We start from the raw sequence: 20,451 nt of genomic DNA on the forward strand, positions 1-20,451 counted from the left end.
ACCGTTTTAACTGTGCTATGGATTACAGACGTAGTTTTACAAGCTCTTTTGCCTTCTCTGTTGAAGTCTGCTCGTGTCTCAATAAACTATAATTTCCAGGATTCCGTAGCATTGAGGCACTGCAATTAAATTGATTTAATTCTGGATTAATTTGGCAGTAAAGAGATGCATTCCATGACTTTATGGAGGTGGGGATAGTCACAGGTCTGCAGTCTGGGTGTCCTCCTGGACTCATCACTTACACCTGAAGCTCAGTCGTCGGCTGGGAAGGCCTTCGCACAATTAAGACTCGTGCGCCAGCTGCAACCGTACCTCGTGAAGTCAGATCTGGCCAGGGTGATCCATGCCTTAGTCACCTCCAGATTGGATTACTGTAATGCACTGTACGTGGGGCTGCCCTTGAAAATGGCCTGGAAATTTCAATTGGTACAACGGGCAGCAGCCAGGTTACTAACTGGTGCTTCTTACAGACAGCGGTCAACCCTCCTGTTTAAGGAGCTCCACTGGCTGCTGTTCATTTTCCGGTCCCAATTCAAGGTGCAGGTTCTTAACTAGAAAGCCCTGAACCGTTTGGGATCCGCCCAACTGCGTGACCGCATTTCTGTGTATGAACCCACACAATCTCTTCACTCATCTGGAGGGACCCTACTCGTGCTCCTGCCTCCTTTGCAGGCGTGATTGGTGGGGATGAGGGAGAGGGCCTTCTCGGTGATGGCCCCCGTGACTCTGGAACTCACTTCCCAAGGACATCAGACATGCCCCAACGCTGGCAGTCTTTAGGAGCCTGAAAACGTGGCTGTTCCAGTGTGTCTTCCCAGAATATGGAATTTGTCCTCAAAATGCACTTTACCATTGATTTAGGATTGCCTGCGTGCCCTCATCTTTCTTTGAAAACCCTATCCCAGTTATATCCTACCTTGTTCATGCTCAGCATTATTTTTTAAATTTTAAATTATTACATTTGGCCCGGCCATAGGTTTTTAAATGCTTGTGTGTTGTTATTGTTTATTTTTTGTTTATGAGATTTATATTAACTGTTTTGTATTGATTATTGTTATTGCTTTTGTTTATTGATGTACTGTGGGCTCGGCCTCATGTAAGCCGCACCGAGTTCCTTGGGGAGATGGTAGCGGGGTATAAATAAAGTTTTATTATTATTATTATTATTATTATTATTATAAGATAGTAAGACAAGAAAGCAAACCAAAAGCCTGACTTAGGAAAAGTAAGCAGCATTATTTGGGTAAAGCGATTACAGAAACGTGAGAGGAGAGGAGCCAAGGAGCCATGTTTACAGGAGCCAAGTCCAACTTCCCCAGGGAAAGAGGGACATATTCATTCATTTCTTGCTCTGCTCACGAACTTGGCAGGGCCGGAAGTGACGTGGGCACATCGAGGGAAGGCCCAGGCAGGCACCTGTGGGAAGGCAGAGGGCCAGCGGAGGGGGAAACGGCGAGGGCAGCAAGCGGACAACATTGGGAGGTACTGTCCCAGATATTTGGTGGTGACTCCCGGCCTTTGGTTAAACGAGAGCCTCGCCCGAACACTTCCTTCGCCCGCAAACCTCCCCGGTCAGCTTCGCCTTACCTCCTCAGAGCTGCCGCCGGCGCCATCTTGGATCTCGATTGGCCACGCCCCACCGCGAGCCTCGACCGAGGGATCTCATTGGCTCGTGCTGAAGAAGCCCCGCCCACCGCTCCTCGCGCCCGAGGAAGGAGGGACACAAACGCTGCGCTTGCGATTGGTTGGAAGAGGTGATGTGCATGCGCTGTAGGATCCTAGCCTTGGAAGAGGTCTACAGGGATATCCCTTCTTTAAAAAACCCCCTTCTTTAAAAAACTCTTGCTTAAAAACTCCCATCACCATCATTGTCATCATCATCAAATATTATTACAGAATCCTAGACTTGGAAGAGACCAAAGGGCAAAGCCCTCCCAATAGATGGACATCCAGCCTGTACTTAAAAACTTCTCCAAAACTTCCAGAGGAGATTCCATCATCATCATCATCAAAGATTATTATTATAGAATCCTAGAGTTGCACAACAGCCATCCAGTCCAACACCCTTCTGCCTAGTAGGTAGGCACAATCAAAGCCCTCCCAGAAGATGGCCATCCAGCCTCTGCTTAAAAATCTCAAGAAGAGACTCAATTGGACTCCGAGGCACCATATAGACAGCTCTTACCATCAGTTCTTCCTAATATTTAGATGAAATCTCTAGTGTCCAGAGAAGCAGAAAACAAGCTTAGCCCCTTTCCTCAATGTGACATTATTTATTTATTTACTTACTTCATTTATATACCGCTTTTCTCAGCCCCTGGGCAACTCAAAGTAGCAAAATTCAATGCTCCACATCATAAAAACAGTTAAAAACAATTAAAATAATAATAAACAGTTAAACATCAATATAACATGTCAATATGACATCCTTTCAAATATTTCAATCTCCTTCTCTTGCAGCTAGGGCAAACTGGATGGCCATCTGTCAGGAGTGCTTTCACTGTGTCTTTCTGCCTGGCCGAATAGGGTTGGACTGGATGGCCCTAGAGGTCTCTTCCAACCCTAATAGTCTGTGCCTTTTAATGATACAGCCAAAGTGTGACAATTTCTGTTATCTTAGGTTCTGGGAAGATTTCTTTATTCAGCCATCATCCAGTTGAAGTGCTTTTCAGTGAAGACTGAAGTGACATAAACATGACTGGCAGAAGACCTCTGTGTAATAATCCCCAATAGGCCTGTTTCAAATATTCCTTTCCTGAGCAAGATTTCAGAATGTGTGCTTTTATTTAATACTAGATTGGGTCCCCGGCGCTGCCTGGGCTATTTAAAAAAAGTCAATTTTTAATTGTACAAAATTCATAAAGTTGTGGGTGAACTACAACTCACATCATGCATGGTTAACCCCAAAAAACTCAATTAGTACTTAGTTTATGTTGGGCAAGTTTGCTTTAGACTCATCACCAGTGGGGTTCAGTGTGCTCTCTGGCTGTAGGGTAAACTACAACTCCCACTATGGTGAGTCAATCTCCTCAAACTCCTCCAGTAGGTTGAATTAATCATCGGTGGAGGTCACCATTTCTCTGGCTGTGGGTGACCTACAACTCCCAGAAAGGAAGGTCAGTTCTCCCAAACCCCTCCAGTAATTACATTTCAGCATATCAGGTATGTGTGCCAAGTTTGGTCCAGGTTCATCAGTGTTTGGGTTCACAGTGCTCTCTGAATGTAACTGAACTACAATTCCACCAAATCAAGGTGAATTTTCCCCAAAAACCTCCAGTATTTTTTGCTGGTCATGGGGGTTTTGTGTGCCAAGTTTGGTCAAATTCCATCTTTAGTGGGGTTTAGAGTGTTCATTGATTTGCAGGTGAACTGTAAATCTCAGTACCTACAACTCCTACAATTCATGGTGAATTTTCCCCAAACTTCTAGTATGTTCAGTTGCTGATAAATTCCTCTGTTTGCTGTGCGACACAGAAGAGTAGAAAAGGGTTAAGGGAGAGGCAGTGGGTAGGGTGAGGCAAATTCCACACCAATGGAGAGAGAAAGAAACACTGAGATGTCTGTGGTGGAGGAAAAACAGAAAATCTAGAAGGAAAGCCTTCACTTGGATGGTGGGCAGTATGGTGTTTTGGGGGACTTCGGTAGGGCTCCTGTACAGTCTTTAGGAGGAGCCTGAAAACGTGGTTGTTCCAGTGTGCCTTCCCAGAATAAGGATAACTCTCAGCAATATGCCCTCATAATGCACTTTAATACTGACTTAGGATGGACTGTGTTCCCTCGTTTCTCTCTAAAAACTCCTATCCGTTATATTTTACCTTGTTCGTGTCAGCATATTTTCAATTTTAATCTATTACATTTGGCCCGGCCATTTTTAAAATTGTTTATATGTCACTATTGATTGTTGTTTTTTGTTTATGTGATTTATATGATTTGTATTTTATTGACTGTTTTATTTATGTTGTGTTTATTGATGTTTTGTTTGATGTACTTTGGACTTGGCCTCATGTAAGCCGCGCCGAGTCCCTTGGGTAGATGGTAGCAGGGTACAAATAAAGATTATTATTATTATTATTATTATTATTATTATTATTATGTTTGCAGCACTCATTGTAACCTACAATGTGACTGGAGGGAGGCCTTTGGTGTCACCTGAGTAGTGGGAGCTATGGCTATGGTGGGAGGCGGGAGGCTGCCTATGTAAGCAGGAGGTTGTCAGTCACATACACACACATATATTTTCACTTTTATTGTGGATATAGATAAGATAGAGATAGATAGATAGATAGAGAGAGAGAGAGAGAGAGATTGTATGCTTTTGGATGATTTTATATTGTCATGATGTCAGGTGTTTTAACTGTGAATTATTTCACATTGTTGGGATGATTTTTCATTATGTTCAAAATTTTCATGTCCAGTTTCAACCGAACATTTAGTTGCCTTGAGGAAATGGGGAGAGAAAATAGGCATATAAACTGAATAAATAACCTGCAACACATGAGGTTACATTTTGAAAATTCCTTTGGAGCTAATGAAAGTATTTAGTATGCAGTATATATAGCCAATACTGTGGCTTGCTTTTTTGCAAGGCCTTGCATTGTCTTTCAAAACCAAACCCATCTATTGCTTATTATTACATTTACATTTATTTATTTTAAAGGTATTTTCAACCATTTTCAATCTTGCTTTCAAAGACCCTCCCTCGGATCAACTGCAGACACCATTTGGGGTTGTTTTTCAACAAATAAGGGGCACAAAACCACCTAAAACAGACATGGGCAACCTTGGGCCCTCCCGGGGTTTTAGACTTCAACTCCCACAATTCCTAACAGCCTCAGGCCCTTTCCTTTTCACCCTCATCCACTTAAGCTGAGGAAAAGGAAAGGGGCCTGAGGCTTTAGGAATTGTGGAATTCCTTGGGCCCTCTAAAACACCTGGAGGGCCCAAGTTTGCCCATGCCTGACCTACAACTTCTACTCCATTTCTGTGATACTCCTTTTGGGGGCAAATCTAAATAAATGTCACAATTGCTTTTAAAAGGCAGGGCAACCATGCCTTAAGACCTGCAAAAGAGGTTCAATTCTTGACGTTAGAACTGCAAGGACGCCGTTAAGTATGGAACCGCCCCGAAAGCAGCCCGAGACGGTCAATGTTCTTATGCAGGACGCTGTGTAAAACACAAAGGTATTTCCCAGCATCAGCGTCTCTGGAAAAGTCCCGGAAGAAGCGCCCGGTGCTGGCATTGAAGGTGAACTTCTGTGGCAAAGGGCTGTTGTCATGCATGTAGTCCCAAACGCTGAGCAGCAAAAGGTGGACTTCAAAGGGGGCCAGTTGGTCAAAGATCTCATGCATGTTGCTCAAAACGGCGGGAAGGAGATGGCCTTCCCCCATGCAGGCCACCAAGTCACAAGAAGCCTGCAGGTGCCAAGGGGAGCTGGTGGTGTCGTTCTCCCGCGAAGCCTCCCAGTGGGCCATGAGGGTGGCCATCAGGCCGCGGAGCAGCACTGAGCAGTAGCACAAGGCCGGTCGGCCCACCGCCACCAGATGCAGAAGCTGGAATAGGAGAGGGTTGTCCCGGAAAGCACGCCCAATTTGTATGTCCCGCTCCACAGTGTTGCGTGTGTGATCCTCGGGAGGCCAGGCCAGTTCACTGTTGGTGACATCTGGACATACCGTCTCCACTAGAACCACCGCCACTGTCTTTGCTGCCTCCGGGTTTACAGAAACATGCTGGGCAGGCTCTTGGCCATAGCGGCCCATCCCACAACACTGAAGCAACAAGGTTAAAAAGTTCTGGATGTTGTGAGATATCTCCTCCAGTTCCCGCTGATGCGGGGCATGTGGTGGTTTTAAGCCCCGGCCAATAACTCCGGCGTGGAACACCGACCACACGCTTCCGGAGAAGTTCACCGCGGTCATGAAGCGCCGGTTGATGTCCAGCAGAGACAGCTTGGCTCCTTCCAAAAAGATGTCATTCGCCATCAATGGCGGCTCAGAGACTCCACCAAAGAGCTCAGCTTTGCTGGGATGCAGGGCTCCCTCCACCAAGTACTGGAGGATAGCCTTGCTGGCTGTGAGAGATGCCCCACTGAGGCAGCAAAGGAGGCGGCTTGCATAGCTGATGCCGGTGGGACACTGGGTGTGCAGAACGAGGAAGAAGTGGTGCACGGCGGAGCGGATGAGGAAGAGAAGGTGGGCGGGTCGAATGGCCTTTGGGATGGGGCAGACAGAAAGAAGTAAGGCGGCCGCTTGGGCCACCTCAGGATTGTGGTGCAACAGGAGCTGGCCAAAGTCATAGATGTGGAAGGAGACAGCTTGACCCAGATGGTGGCCCATAGAGGTAGGGCCCTCTCCCTCCCATTGTATGATCATTGCCAGGTTTTGGAGCAACTGGGCCGTGTGCTGCTCAGAGAGGCCCACGGAATGAATCTGGCAGACAGACTTCTTGACGGTGGCTGGCAGCAGGTCACTCATGCAAGAGCTAAGCACAGCATAGAGCTGCATGGCCAAACTTAGTTCTTCCTGGCCTTTGGCTAGAGTCAGCAGATAGAAGAGAGCCTCACTGGCACAGCTTGGAGTGCAGTGAACAGAAAGGAGGACAAGCAGCTGGTGCTGCCACAAAAAGCGCTTCCTTTCCAGCCGCAGTGTCTCCATACAAAGCTCCTGCACATGGCCCTTCAGCTCATCTAAGAAAGGTATAACGCGGGGAGGGGCTTCTGCCAAGTTGGCTGAACCTCTGTTGTACACCAGCTTCTGAAGGTTCAGGAGGAGGAGCTGGATGATGCGGTCACAAGCCTCTCGTACGCTATCGTGAACGGCCAAGCATGGGGTGGTGATGACAGACGCTGGCATAGCTGTGTTGATGAGGAATTGCAGGGTCTGGTACGCACCTTCCGATGTCTGGCAGATGAGGTGCACCACGATGCTGACCATGTTTTCTAGATCCTCCCGAGGCAGCAGAACAAAGTGCTGGTGCAATTGGTTGAGGATGGCTGGCTTGAGAGAATCCACCAGTTCAACGGAGATGGTGCCCAGCAGAGTAGGGGACATAATGGCCAACTGGAGCAAGAAAGGTACCGTGGCTTTCTGCTGCTGGTCCCATGTGGGACCCAGGCTCCCGTGAAACATTTTCAACAGCTCCTGCTTGATGCTCTCTGAGTGCCGAGAGGCCAGGTGGCCCAGGATGCCCACCACTGAAGCAATCTTGGGTACTCTCTTATCAGAGGATGTGGCGCTCGGGAAAAGGAGGTCCACTGAAGCCGTCCCATGCATGCAGAAGTCCTTCAGGCCACAGGACAGCACACGGTTGATAATCGTGTTGGGGAAGGATGAGCCAATATGGGCTACTACCCAATCAAAGTGAGGCGAATGCTGGACGGAGGTATCCAAAAGGGCATCAACACAGGCATCCGGGCAGGTATTAATCATAGAGGAAAGGCACTGGGTGTAGATCTCCATCAAGGTCCGTGTGGCCTTGCAAGACATCCAGAGTTGAAGGAGCTCATTAAGGCTGCTGGCATGGGGCACGCCATGTCGGCCAGCATACTTACTACTCAGTTGCCCCATGAGATCAATGGACCAGGCTGAGACCAAGGCAGCCCATGCCTTGGGGTTCATGCGGACAAAGTCAGACAGCACGGCTTGGATCTCCTGCACCACGTCATCCAGATTGGGACCCTGGGTGTGAATAGAGACTATCCCACTCTCGCCACTTTCCAGATCCAGCAAGTACGTGCACACATACTCATCGAAGACGCCCCGTAAGTGGTCCAGGACAGCACTGCGGGCAGGTGGCAGGCTGCGCAGCAGCAAAATTCCACAGCGGGCATGTTCTTTAAGTGTGAGTTTGTTGCCATGGACAGGGTCTATGCCACTGAGGAAGGCTTTGATCTCCTGGGCCAGTTCTTGTGAACTGCAAGAAGAGAAACGAAACACATCATCAGTTTTGAGTGAGTAGAACTCTGAGAGAGATGTAAGAACTCGAGGGGAAAGTTCATTGTCTTTGTTATTCTGCCCCAAGAAAAGTTTCCTGTGAAGGAGTCCCCTTAACTAGATTCAGACTATTTAAACAAGGGGTTTGTTACATTTACAGCAGAATCTCACTTATCCAACATAAACGTGCCAGCAGAATGTTGGATAAGCGAAAATGTTAGATAATAAGAAGTGTTTAAGGATTAGGGTTACGCTATGATTACGTTATGATTTTATAAATTAAGTACCAAAACATCATGTTTTACAAAAAAATCGAGAGAAAAAGCAGTTCAATACATGCTAACATTATGTAGTAATTACTGTATTTACAAATTTATAACAGACAAGGATTCTTTCTTTCTCCTACCCTGGACTGCGTTGGAGAAGCAAAAGTTGGATAAGTGAGACTATTGTATATCCAAAGTATCTTCCAATGAGCTCAAAGTTCATACTCATATGTATAAAGGTAAATGTTTCCCCTTGACATTAAGGCTAGTCGTGTTTGATTTTGGGATGGTGCTCATCTCCATTTCTAAGCCAATGAGTTGGCATTGTCCGTAGACCCCTCCAAGATCATGTGGCCAGGATGAATGCATGGAGCGCTGTTATCTTCCCACTGGAGCACTACCTACTGATCCACTCACATTTGCATGTTTTTGAACTACTAGGTTGGCAAACATTGAAGCTACCAGTGGGAGCTCACCCTGCTCCCCGAAGTTGAACTGCCGACCTTTTGGTTTAACTCGCTGCGCCACCGAGGGCTCCACCACTATACACAGACAAACACACACACACACACATATCTCATAACAGCACTCCATGCAGTCATACTAGCCACATAACTTTGGAGGTGTCTATGGACAACGCTGGCTCTTTGGCTTAGAAATTGAGACTAGCACCAATGCCCAGAGTCGGACATGACTGGACTTAATGTCAGGGGAAAACATTTATCTTTATATACACAGAGGTCTGTGGGAGAGAGGTCTGTGGGAGACAAAGTGTGCAGGAGGCCAATGTTGTCAATGAGTTTCAGTTGTGACTTGAACTTGGCTCTCCCGATTCTTTGACAGCACCACACTGTTGGCATTCTGACAATATATACATTATGAATGCCTTCTATTCTTCAAAATGGTCTTCCTTCCATTTTATTTTGTATTTTACACAATATCTGCAAACTCTATGAAATGCGACAACATGTTTTCCCTGTGACTAGAATATTAGAATCAGTTCATTTTGTTGTTTTTTATTCATTCAGTTCCTTCCGACTCTTCGTGACCACCCCCAGCTCCTTCAAGGTCAAGCCAGTCACTTCAAGGATCCATCTTGCCCTTGGTTGGCCCCTCTTCCTTTTTCCCCAGCATCATTGTCTTCTATAAGCTTTCCTGTCTCCTCATGATGTGGCCAAAGTACTTCATCTTTGCCTCTAATATCCTTCCCTCCAGGGAGCAGAACGGCTTTCTTTCCTGGAGGACGGACTGGTTGGAAGGCACTCTCAGGACTTTCCTCCAGCACCACACTTCCAAATCTTCCTTCGCTAAGCCTTCCTTATGGTCCAGCTCTCGCATCCATAGGGGATACAATTGCTTTAACTATGCGGATCTTAGTTGCCAGTGTGATATTTTATTGAGATTGGTCATTGCTTTCCTCCCAAGAAAGAAATGTCTTCTGATTTCCTGACGGCAGTCTGCGCCTGCAGGAATCTTTGCACCTAGAAATACAAAGTCTGTCACTGCCTTCACGTCTTTTCTCTCTATTTGCCCGTTCTCAATCAGTCTGGTTGCCATAATTTTTGTTTTCTTTCTGTTTAGCTGCAACCCAGCTTTTGCCCTTCCTTCTTTCACCTTGGTTAGAAGGCTCCTCAGCTCCTCCTCGCTTTCAGCCATAAAAGTGGTACCATCTGCATATCTCCAAGTAGCAACAGTAAGAACTGACCATGGAACAACAGACTGGTTCAAAATTGGGAAAGGCATACGGCAGGGTTGTATACTCTCACCCAACCTATTCAACTTGTATGCAGAACACATCATGTGATGTGCAGGGCTTGAGGAATGCAAGGCTGGGGTGAAAATTGCTGGAAGAAACATTAACAACCTTAGATATGCAGATGTCACCACTTTGATGGCTGAAAGCGAGGAGGAGCTGAGGAGCCTTCTAATCAAGGTGAAAGAAGAAAGCGCAAAAGCCGGGTTGCAGCTAAACATAACACCCCCCCCCCCCCCAAGATTATGGCAAAAAGAATGATTGACAACTGGGAAATAGAGGAAGAAAATGTGGAGGCAGTGACAGACTTTGTATTTCTAGGTGCAAAGATTACTGCAGATGCAGACTGCGGCCAGGAAATCAGGAGATGCTTACTTCTTGGGAGGAGAGCAATGTCCAATCTTGATAAGATAGTGAAGAGTAGAGACATCACACTGGCAACAAAGATCCATGTAGTTAAAGCAATGGTATTCCCCGTAGTCACCTACGGATGTGAGAGCTGGACCATAGGGAAGGCTGAGCGAAGGAAGAGAGATGCTTTTGAGCTGTGGTGTTGGAGGAAAGTTCTGAGAGTGCCTTCCATACTTCAAGAAATAAAGCCTGACTTTTCATTGGAGGGAAGGATAGTAGAGGCCAAGATGAAGTACTTTGCCCACATTATGAGAAGAAAGGAAAGCCTAGAGAAGACAATGATGCTGGGGAAAATGGAAGGAAAAAGGAAGAGGGGCCGACCAAGGGCAAAATGGATGGATGGCATCCTTGAAGTGACTGGCTTGACCTTGAAGGAGCTGGGGATGGTGACGGCCGACAGGGAGCTCTGGATTTTTTACACTATGTCTTGTAATTTGCACTGGTTTCCATGTTGTACACCGCAATGAGTCACCCTTGGGCTGAGAATTGCGGTCTATAAGCGCAGTAAATAAATAAATAAATAAATAAATAAGTCATGAAGAGTTGGAAACGACTGAACGAATGAACAACAACAACAATCTGCATATCTAAGGTTCAGTTAACTGAAAAGCTCCAACTGCGCCTATGCAAGCTGTTACAAACACAATCTAACCCAGGCCTGGGCCTTCCCTCCAGGTGTTTTGGACTTCAACTCCCACAATTCCCCACAGCCTCAGGGCCCTTCCTTTCCCCCCTCAGCCGCTTATGCTTGTGTGGCTGAGGGGGGAAAGGAAACGGGTGGAGGCTGTGGGGAATTGTGGGAGTTGAAGTCCAAAACACCTGGAGGGAAGGCCCAAGATGGCCCAGGCCTGATCTAACCGAGCTTGCTTTCAAATCCAGGCTCCATCCTCGTTGAGAGAGCCGATCATGGGCGCCCCTCCAGGAGGCCATGTCCTTCCCTCCCCTTCTGAATAGCCTTCAACATATTACCTAAGCGACGAGGGGCCAGGCATTGGTCTGGGGCTGGAAGAGGGCCCCGCGGGGCCCACGACCCCCGGAGGGTCGCACAGGACCGACATGGTGGCCTCGCAGCCAAGACAAAGTGCCTTCCTCTTCGCGGCGACGGCTTTCGACCGCGCGTGCGGGGGGAAGATTAAAAATAGAACACAGCGGCGTCACCGTCAAAACGGTCCGTGCGGCTTCTGCGACCTCCGTCCCTAAAGTTCCGCTTTGTTTTGATCACCTCCAGGTGGTTTCCTGCCCGGGGTGGGGGGTGGGGGGTGTCTTTTATTGGGTAGGGTTAGCATGTTTATAACTCCCCTGTTTTCAGAGTGTTTTTTCTGGCTATCAGCTTTTTAATACTGATAGCCAGAAACAATCATGGGCAGCTTTTTTTTTGTCATGTCAGGAGCGACTTGAGAATCTGCAATTCACTTCTGGTGTGAGAGAATTGGCCATCTGCAAGGACGTTGCCCAGGGGACGCCCGGATGAATTGATGTTTTTATCATCCTTGTGGGAGGCTTCTCTCATGTCCCCGCATGTAGAGCTGGAGCTGATAGAGGGAGCTCATCTGCCTCTCCCCTGATTCGAACCTGTGATTTGTCAATCTTCAGTCTTGCTGGTATAGGGGTTTAACCCACTGCGCCATGGGCAGCTAACTCCTCCCAACAAAAGATTCCCACAGGCAGGAATTAGCCAGGCCTCAAAGCTGCAAGGTTTTTCAACGCTAATCAAGTTTCAAGGCTTGCTGCTTCTGCTTGGGAGAATTGTTTGCAGGGAGTGATTAGCTGGCCCTGATAGTTTCTTGTTTGGAATTCCCCAGCTTTTTGAGTGTTCTCTTCATTTACTGTGCTGGTTTTAGAGTTTTTAAAATACTGGTAGCCAGATTTTGTTTATTTTCATGGTTTCCTTTTTGTTGTCCATATGCTTTCGGATTGCAATGCTTCTCTGTGTCTGACATGGTGGTCGTTAGTGGTCGAGCATTTCTGTGTTCTCCAATAATCTGCTGTGCCCAGGTTGGTTCATCAGGTGCTCTGCTGAGGCTGTCTTCGCTGGTTGAATCAGTCTGCATCGCCTTTCCTATTCCTTGATTCGTGTGGGCAATGCTGCTCAGCCGCCCTGAGTCCCCCTCCCAGGAGTTGAGAAGGGTGGGGTACAAATGTTTGAAATAAATATAATAATTGGTGGTCCCTATGTATGCTGCACGGTATTCTATAGGTTCCTGCAGAGGTGAGAGGATCCCTCTTGTCCCTTGCTGAATGGAGCATTTGTTGGATTTTCTTAGTGGGTCTGTAGATAGTGTGCAGGTTGTGTTTCTTCATCAGCTTGCCTATGCGGTCAGTAGTTTCTTTAATGTATGGTAAGGTAACCACTTGAAAGAACACTTTTCCTCTTGGTGGCTCTTTGTCTTGACTCTCGTGACTTGTTCTTGGTTTTGTAGCTCTCTGATGTCTGTGGTGGAGTCTCCATTGACCTGTAGAAACCAATTTGGGTGGCTGAAGCCAAACAATGCTAAACAAGACGGCCAATTGCAGTATTCACACTTGCCTGAAACAGACAAGAGTTCTTTCTCCCAACCTGGACATTGTTCCACAGATATATAAACCCCACTTGTCTTTGTTTTCAACAGGCTTCACAATCTCTGAGGATGCCTGCCATAGATGTGGGTGAAATGTCCAGAGAGAATGCTTGTGGAACATGGCCATACAACTCACAGGAGCCCTATATTGCTAATGTTTTATACATCTTATGTTTACCTTCCATTCCTTCCATCAATTTGAGAGTGCAGATTTCTTGGAATAGGGATCTGTGATTTCATCAAGTACTTGCCGCCACAGCAATGCAAGTTGCAAACATTCCATTGTCAACTTCTCCAAAACTTTATGTTCAGTTCCAATGGCCAATGTATAATTTGGTTACAATTTTCTCTGAATTTCACAGGTACTCTGTTTCTGAGGCTATATTTGAAGCCTTATAGGCTTGAAAGAGTACAACAAATATAATCCTAATCCCCTATCCTTACAATAGCCTAGAAACACCTTCCTGTCCTCAGCCAGTCAGGAAAAACACTAAATCCAGGATATGGAATGGTTTCTTGCCATTTTATTGAGACAAAATTTGGGACCTCAGAACACACAAAGCTTCAATACATAGAAACAGAAATTTTTGATTATCTCAGTTTTACAATACAGAGTTTCTTTCTCTCCAATTGTATTCTGGTGTTGGAAATTCTTGCTCTATGAGCATGTATATGCACATGCACACAAACTGTATCAATGTGGGTTGCTATGAGTTTTCTGGGCTGTATGACCATGTTCCAGAAGCATTCCCTCCTGGCATTTTCCCCACATCTATGGCAGGCATCCTCAGAGGTTGTGAGGTCTTTTGGAAACTAGGCAAGTGGGGTTTATATATATGTGGAATTTCCAGGGTGGGAGAAAGAACTCTTGTCTCCTGGAGGAAAGTGTGGATGTTGCAATTGGCCAGCTTGATTAGCATGAATGAACCAGTCAGGTTTTGAAGCTGCAAGGCCATTCAATGCTAATCAAGCTGGCCAATGGCAACATTCACACCTGCCTCAAGCAGAGAAGAGTTCTTTTTCACACACTGGATATTATTTCATAGATATATAAACCCCACTTGCCTAGTTGCCAACAGACCTCACAACCTCTGAGAATGCCTGCTATAGATGTGGGTGAAACGTCAGGAGAGAATGCTCCTGAAACATGGCCAGACAGTCCAGAACTCATGGCAACCCAGTGATTCCAGCCATGAAAGCCTTCGACAACACATTGTATCAATGTGGTTTTTATGGAAATCATTAAGACTGGAAGTCGAGTTGTAGTACCCATGTACTAGCAAGCATGCAGTGTTTTAAAGATAAGGCACCAAAAACAACTTGCGAAGGGAAGCAGTAACTAGGCTGACATTCAATTTGTTCCCCCAAAGTCTTTGTGTTTTAAGGAATTTGTTGTATCAAAGTCTAAGGGTCAAAATCCGCTGGCTTTTCTGGGTTTTGCAATCTGCGCATCCCTGTCACCCCCACTTTCAGTCCCATCGTGCTACAATCTCAGGCAGCAAAGAGGAGCAAGAAAACTGAGCTTGAAGGCATTACAGGGAGATTTCTGGTCTTGGTGTGGGCTCAGTTTCCACCATTTCTACATCAGAGCAGCCCTCCAGTTTTTCCTTCTTCTTCTTCTTCTTTTCCGTTCTGTTTTGACCCTTTGTACTTGGAGCTGGAGAAGCATCAACTGCAATAAGGAGAGAAAGAAGGGATTGAACAGCCATTTTCCCATGCACTTTTTAATAAATCCCAATCTGTGATGCATATAGTCAATTTTCATTAATTACACCAGGAGTCCACAAACTTTTTAAACAGAGGGCCAGGTCACAGTCCCTCAAACTGTTGGAGGGCCGGATTATAATTTGAAAAAAACATGAATTCCTATGCACACTGCACATATCTTATTTGTAGAGCAAAAAACACTTTAAAACAATACAATAATTAACATGAAGAACAATTTTAATAAATATAAACTTATTAGTATTTCAATGGGGTGTGGGTCTGCTTTTGGCTGATGAGATAGGATTGTTGTTGTGTTCTTTCAAGTCATTTCTGACTTAGGTTGACCCTGATCGAGGGCTGGGTAAATGACCTTATCCAGGGCCGTATCCAGCTCTCGGGCCTTAGTTTGAGGACCCCTGGGTTACACAAAAGATGATCCTTCATCAGAGATTTTTAAGATAAGGCTGGATGACAATTATTAAGGGTGTTATAGTATCTGATGTCCTATCAAATGACCTTTGAGGTTCCTTCCAACTCTGACTGGAAGTGGTTTGCTGTGAGTTTTCTGGGCTGTATGGCCATGTTCCAGAAGCATTCTCTCCTGACATTTCACCCACATCTATGCCAGGCATCCTCAGTGGTTGTGAAGTCTGTTGGAAACTAGGCAAGTGGGGTTTATATATCTGTGGAACAATGTCCAGGGTGGGAGAAAAAACTCTTGTCTGTTGGAGGCAAGTGTGAATGCTGCAATTGGCCACCTTATTAGCATTGGATGGTGTTGCAGCTTCAAAGCCTGACTGCTTCCTGCCTGGGGGAATCTTTTGTTGGGGAGTGTTAGGACATTCCACAGATCTAAAAACCTCACTTGTCTAGTTTCCAACAGACCTCACAACCCCTGAGGATGTCTGCCATAGATGTGAGCAAAACATCTTCTATGAACTTGATGTATTATGTTATTTTACATTTTATGTCTCATATGTTCATTATACATGGAAATATTTAACTTTTGGAATGTTTTCTAGCCACCTGTGTATATTCCCTATAGGTCCACTTCATCGTTGTAATTTCATACTTTTTCACCAGAGGAATATTTGATGTCCATTGCATTCTGTGATTCTGAGGAAGACTTAATATAGCTGAAACCGGTCTGGGATTTGGAAATCCTCTATGTGGAAATTCTCTACAAGCAAGTGGAAGCTCCATATAACAGTTTCATTAGAGAATTATCTTTTCATAGATTTTTGGATTTATAACCTTCTACTTACAAGAGAGCAAGGAATCCACGCCTTCAAGGAGAAGTCGTCTCTAAAGTATTTATGGTTTTATTTATTTTTATTTATTTATTTATTTGACTTGTATACTGCCACTCCCAATTTGGCTCAGAGCGGTTTACAGCAGTAGATTAAAACAATACAACCAACTTTAAAATACAATAAAAGTGTATGATTTTTTTAATCACCTTTACAAAATGAAGGGAATCATTTTGACAAGATTCTGTGTTGACAACAGCTCTATGTTCTTTGTATATGTCCATTATTGTAGCATATAAGTTGTTAAAAACAAATACTATTGTGATTGGTGTGCTACTGTTTGTTGTGGCTTTTTGTCTTTGCGATTCAGGGAATCCATTTTCTGTCTAGCTTTAAGCTTTTCTGCCACAGAGTGCTGGTTCTAATGGTTTAAAAATCCCTCTTCCCTTAATTCGATCCCATTCCTTCAGCTCTTAACCTATGGACCACTACTCCTCAAAATGGCTCCTTTCAAATACATTGGATTCCCAATGTCAGAGAAGCAACTTTACCCTGCATAACTATTTTTTCTTTGGTGGCATGGCTGATTTGCTTCAGCAGTTTTCTCCTCTTCTTCCCAGAGAGAGTAATATTTGCTCGTGCGCTGGATCTGAAAAGGAAAACAAGAAGTGCATAAAGGAAATTACCAATGGCCCATTCATAGAATTCAGTGGAAACCTACATCATTCATATGTAGTTCAACATTTTGAGAAAGCAAACATTGCTCTCCCCAAACTTGAGAAAGGCCTGCCATAGTTTAGCTCTCTTTTCCTTTTACTAGGAAAGGGAACAGGCTGTGCTCTGGCACCACGAGGTGCAGAGCCAACCTTAAGAAATGGGGCTACAAAGTGGAATCCATGACATGCGAGTGTGGGGAAGAGTAAATCACAAACTGCTTACTACAAGGCAATCTGAGCCCTGCCACATGCACAATGGAGGACCTTCTCACAGCGACACCAGAGGCACTGTAAGTGGCCAGCTTCTGGTCAAAAGACACAACTTTGCTTGTGTTTTGAAATGCATTATAACTGTACCCTCAATTTGCTTCTGACATGATAGATAAATAAATAAATGAAATTTCCGGAAAGTAGGATATAATATATAATAATAAATATAACTATTGATTGATTGATTGATTTGAAACATTTATATTCCGCCCTTCTCACCCCGCAGGGGACTCAGGGCTTAGCACAGTGGTTCTCAACCTGGGGTCCCCAGATGTTTTTGGCCTTCAACTCCCAGAAATCCTAACAGCTGGTAAACTGGCTGGGATTTCTGGGAGTTGCAGGCTAAAAACATATGGGGACTTAGCACAACATATATACAGCAAACATTCAATGCCGGGACATAAAACCATAAATATACACAAACATTAAAATCACTTATATCCACTTTAAAATCAGTTGCTTAAAAACCATCTCAGGACACCATTGCTTCATTGCACTGCCAGGTCTTCACCAATCTTCAGAAGGACAGGAGGGAAGGGGGCCGATCTAATATTGCCAGGAAGGGAATTCCATAGCTGGGGGGCAATCACTGAGAAGGCCCTGTCTCTCATCCCGGTGGTGGGACCAAAAGCAGGGCCTCCGCTGAAGATCTTAATCTTTGTGGTGGTTCATAAAGGGAGATGCATTCGGACAGGTAAACTGGGCTGGGGCCATTTAGGGCTTTATAGGTCAAAGGCAGAACTTTGAATTGTGCCCAGTAGGAAACGGGCAGCCAGTGGAGCTGATGTAGCATGGGAGTTGTGCGCTCCCTGTATGCCACCTCACTGCTTCTCGTTGGACTATTTGAAGATTCTGAACAGTGTTCAAAGGCAACCCCACATAGAGCATGTTGTAGTAGTCTATCCTGGGTGTAACGAAAGCTAAACTATAATAACAGAGATAAATTATAATAATAACAATAAACATAATAATAAATATAACTCACGATTGCTTCTTCAGGTGGTGAGAAATGATGAGCTCCTTGTCCACTATGGCTGCAACAATCCGGTGTTTTTTCCTCTTCTGTTTGCTCAAGACACGTCGCCTCTTACAAACGTTTTTCCGAAGTTCCTAAAAAAAGGCACACAAAGGGGCAAAAAGCTTTTCCAATATTGCAAACCTTTCCTGGAACAGATTATTTCACTTTCTTTCCTTACACAAGTGCTGCTTCTTAGAAGAAGTCAAATACAACTTTTGCTGCTACACTATAAAATTCGGTGCAGCTTGACGCCACCTACACACACACTGATAGATACCTACATAAAAAGTAATTACCCAGGTCAAAAAAGAAGCACAACTAAAGCCCTGACAGACTGTGCAAAAAGAATCTGCAAAGCCCACCTCCTCTGAAGTGACCTGAGCCACCTCAATTGGCTCTACAGGCTCAGAAGAGCTGCTAGACCGAGAGCAAGCCATGGCAGTTAAGACAAAGATCCACACAGAGGAAAAGTGTTCAAGGGACCCTCCGAGCACTTAGGGAAGCTGGTGAAGAAACACAATGTACAAACTACCTACTGATGCACTAATAAAATTCAACAAATGCTACACTCAGTAAAGGACAAGAGGATCTTCTCACCTCTGCAGGAGTCTACCATATACCATGCAGATGTGGACAAGTCTCCATAGGGACCATGAAATGCAGCATTGCACAGACACAAATCAAGGAACATGAAAGGCACTGGAGACTAACTCAACCTGAGAAGTCAGTCATTGCAGAGCACCTGATGAACCAACCTGGACATAGCATATTATTTGAGAAGACAGAAATGCTGGACCACACCAACAACCACCATGTCAGACTATGCAGAGAAGCCACTGAAATCCACAAGCATGTGGACAATTTCAACAAAAAGGAGAAAACCATGAAAATGAACAAAATCTGGCTACCGGTATTAAAAAAACAAAACTAAAAAATCAGGACAGTAAATAAGGAACAACACAAAAAAAGGGGGGGGGGGAGAGATTTTAGACAAGAATCAATCAGGGCAAGCTAACACCAGGATTGCCCCAGGCAGCAAGTGGCCAGGCTTTGAAGCTGCAAGGCCATTCAATGCTGATCAAGTTGGCCAATTGCAACATTCACACTTACCTCCAGCAGACAAGAGTTCTTTCTCCCACCCTGGACATTATTCCAGATATACAAGGTGAGGCAGCATAACTTCCTTTTTTAAAATGCGTGCCATTCAGTCGGTAGAAGACGTAGCAGAGTGCTACTGGTCTCGTTTGAGAGGCGGGAGTATAAAGATTTGTCCTGACACAGTTCAGTCGCCATCATGCGCTGGAACAGCAAGGAGCGTGCTTTTGCCGTTGAGGCCTACTTTTCAAGAGGATTTGGAGTGGCCGGTCCGCTCTCCAGATTTGGCCCCTTATGATTTTTTTTTTTTAAATCCCGTGTTTATGTGAACTGTCCAAGGACCTTACAAGGTTTGAAGACCAACATCCAGGAAGAAATTGCCAACATAACGCCCAATATGCTGGCAAGAATCGTGACAAACGCCAGAAATCAGTTAACTTAGTGTATGGAGAAGGGGGGGCGTCACCTACCTAATTTGATCTTCAAAACTACATAAAACAAAACTTTAGGTATGTGCCTACATTATTAAAAAAATCTGATTCATACAATGGGTTTTATTAAGTTTTGAAAAAAGGAAGTTATGCTGCCTCACCCTGTATATAAACCCCACTTGCCTAGTTTCCAACAGACCTCACAACCTCTAAGGATGCCTGCCATAGATGTGGGCGAAACGTCAGGAGAGAATGCTTCTGGAACTTGGCCAGACTGCCTGGAAAACTCAAAGCAACCCAGGTATTCCGGTCATGAAAGCCTTCGACAAGACATAGTTTTATTGAGGTCTTCAGCCTTCTCTACCAAAGAGTGCTGAGGCCTCCGCCAAACTACAAATCCCACCCATCAATATTGTAACCACACTGACAATAGTTTAACATATTTTCTGTTGGGAAAGAGGACAACTCTGAAAATCCGGAGAAAGGATTCCTATTCAAAACTTAGAAGACTGAAAGAGAGTCTCAATTACTGTCCGAGGTCGGTTGATTTTCCCCGAGGGAGCCATCCTGCACCAAGATCTCCTCCACCCCGTAACTTCCGGATTGGGAACCACGTGCCCATCCGCAGCAGGAAAAGGCACGCGCGTAAATCGTCACTGCTGCACTCTGATTGGCCAATAGGGGCGCGACTGAGCAGAACCGGAACTGACGTTGACTCCTCTTTCGTTCCCCAACCCAAATAACCGCTTGGTGGCGCCTGAGAGCACAAATGGGAAAAAGTAGGAGGTTTCTCCTCGTTTGGAAGGAAGGGATGGCCTGGTAAATGGAACAGGCTGGAAACTAGGGCAGAATGGAGGCATGGATTCAAATGGCAGGAAAGAGATTCCATCCAAACGTTGTTGTTGTTGTTGTGTTGTCGAAGGCTTTCATGGCCGGAATCACTGGGTTGTTGTAGGTTTTTTCGGGCTATGTGGCCATGTTCTAAAGGCATTTTCTCCTGACGTTTCGCCTGCATCTATGGCAAGCATCCTCAGAGGTAGTGAGTTC

The 20,451-nt window shown here is 45.3% G+C and overlaps 3 protein-coding genes across 4 annotated transcripts in view; all 3 read right to left on the bottom strand.

The window, feature by feature from the left end:
- GANAB (glucosidase II alpha subunit) overlaps positions 1–1,671 on the bottom strand; it is a 38,315-nt gene extending 36,644 nt beyond the window's left edge. For both annotated transcript variants that reach the window (XM_060758259.2, XM_060758258.2), the window contains exon 1: positions 1,588–1,671. In XM_060758259.2, the coding sequence (XP_060614242.2) occupies positions 1,588–1,613 (26 nt within the window). In that variant the 5' untranslated portion in view covers positions 1,614–1,671. The remainder of the gene's footprint in view (positions 1–1,587) is intronic.
- A 582-nt stretch (positions 1,672–2,253) lies between these two features.
- Positions 2,254–11,524, bottom strand: INTS5 (integrator complex subunit 5). The gene is made up of 2 exons (XM_060758260.2): positions 11,329–11,524; positions 2,254–7,909 (listed from the first exon to the last, which is right to left on the bottom strand). Exons 1-2 carry the CDS (start codon positions 11,415–11,417, stop codon positions 5,107–5,109), a joined length of 2,892 nt encoding a protein of 963 aa, XP_060614243.2. The 5' UTR covers positions 11,418–11,524; the 3' UTR covers positions 2,254–5,106.
- Positions 11,525–13,421: 1,897 nt separating this feature from the next.
- On the bottom strand, positions 13,422–20,032 carry C12H11orf98 (chromosome 12 C11orf98 homolog). Its single transcript, XM_060758262.2, has 4 exons — positions 19,935–20,032; positions 17,846–17,970; positions 16,426–16,523; positions 13,422–14,589 (listed from the first exon to the last, which is right to left on the bottom strand). Exons 1-4 carry the CDS (start codon positions 19,968–19,970, stop codon positions 14,450–14,452), a joined length of 399 nt encoding a protein of 132 aa, XP_060614245.2. The 5' UTR covers positions 19,971–20,032; the 3' UTR covers positions 13,422–14,449.
- Positions 20,033–20,451: the final 419 nt, after the last annotated feature.

This window comes from Anolis sagrei, chromosome 12, assembly GCF_037176765.1.
Source record: "Anolis sagrei isolate rAnoSag1 chromosome 12, rAnoSag1.mat, whole genome shotgun sequence".
Classification (NCBI taxonomy): domain Eukaryota; kingdom Metazoa; phylum Chordata; class Lepidosauria; order Squamata; family Dactyloidae; genus Anolis; species Anolis sagrei.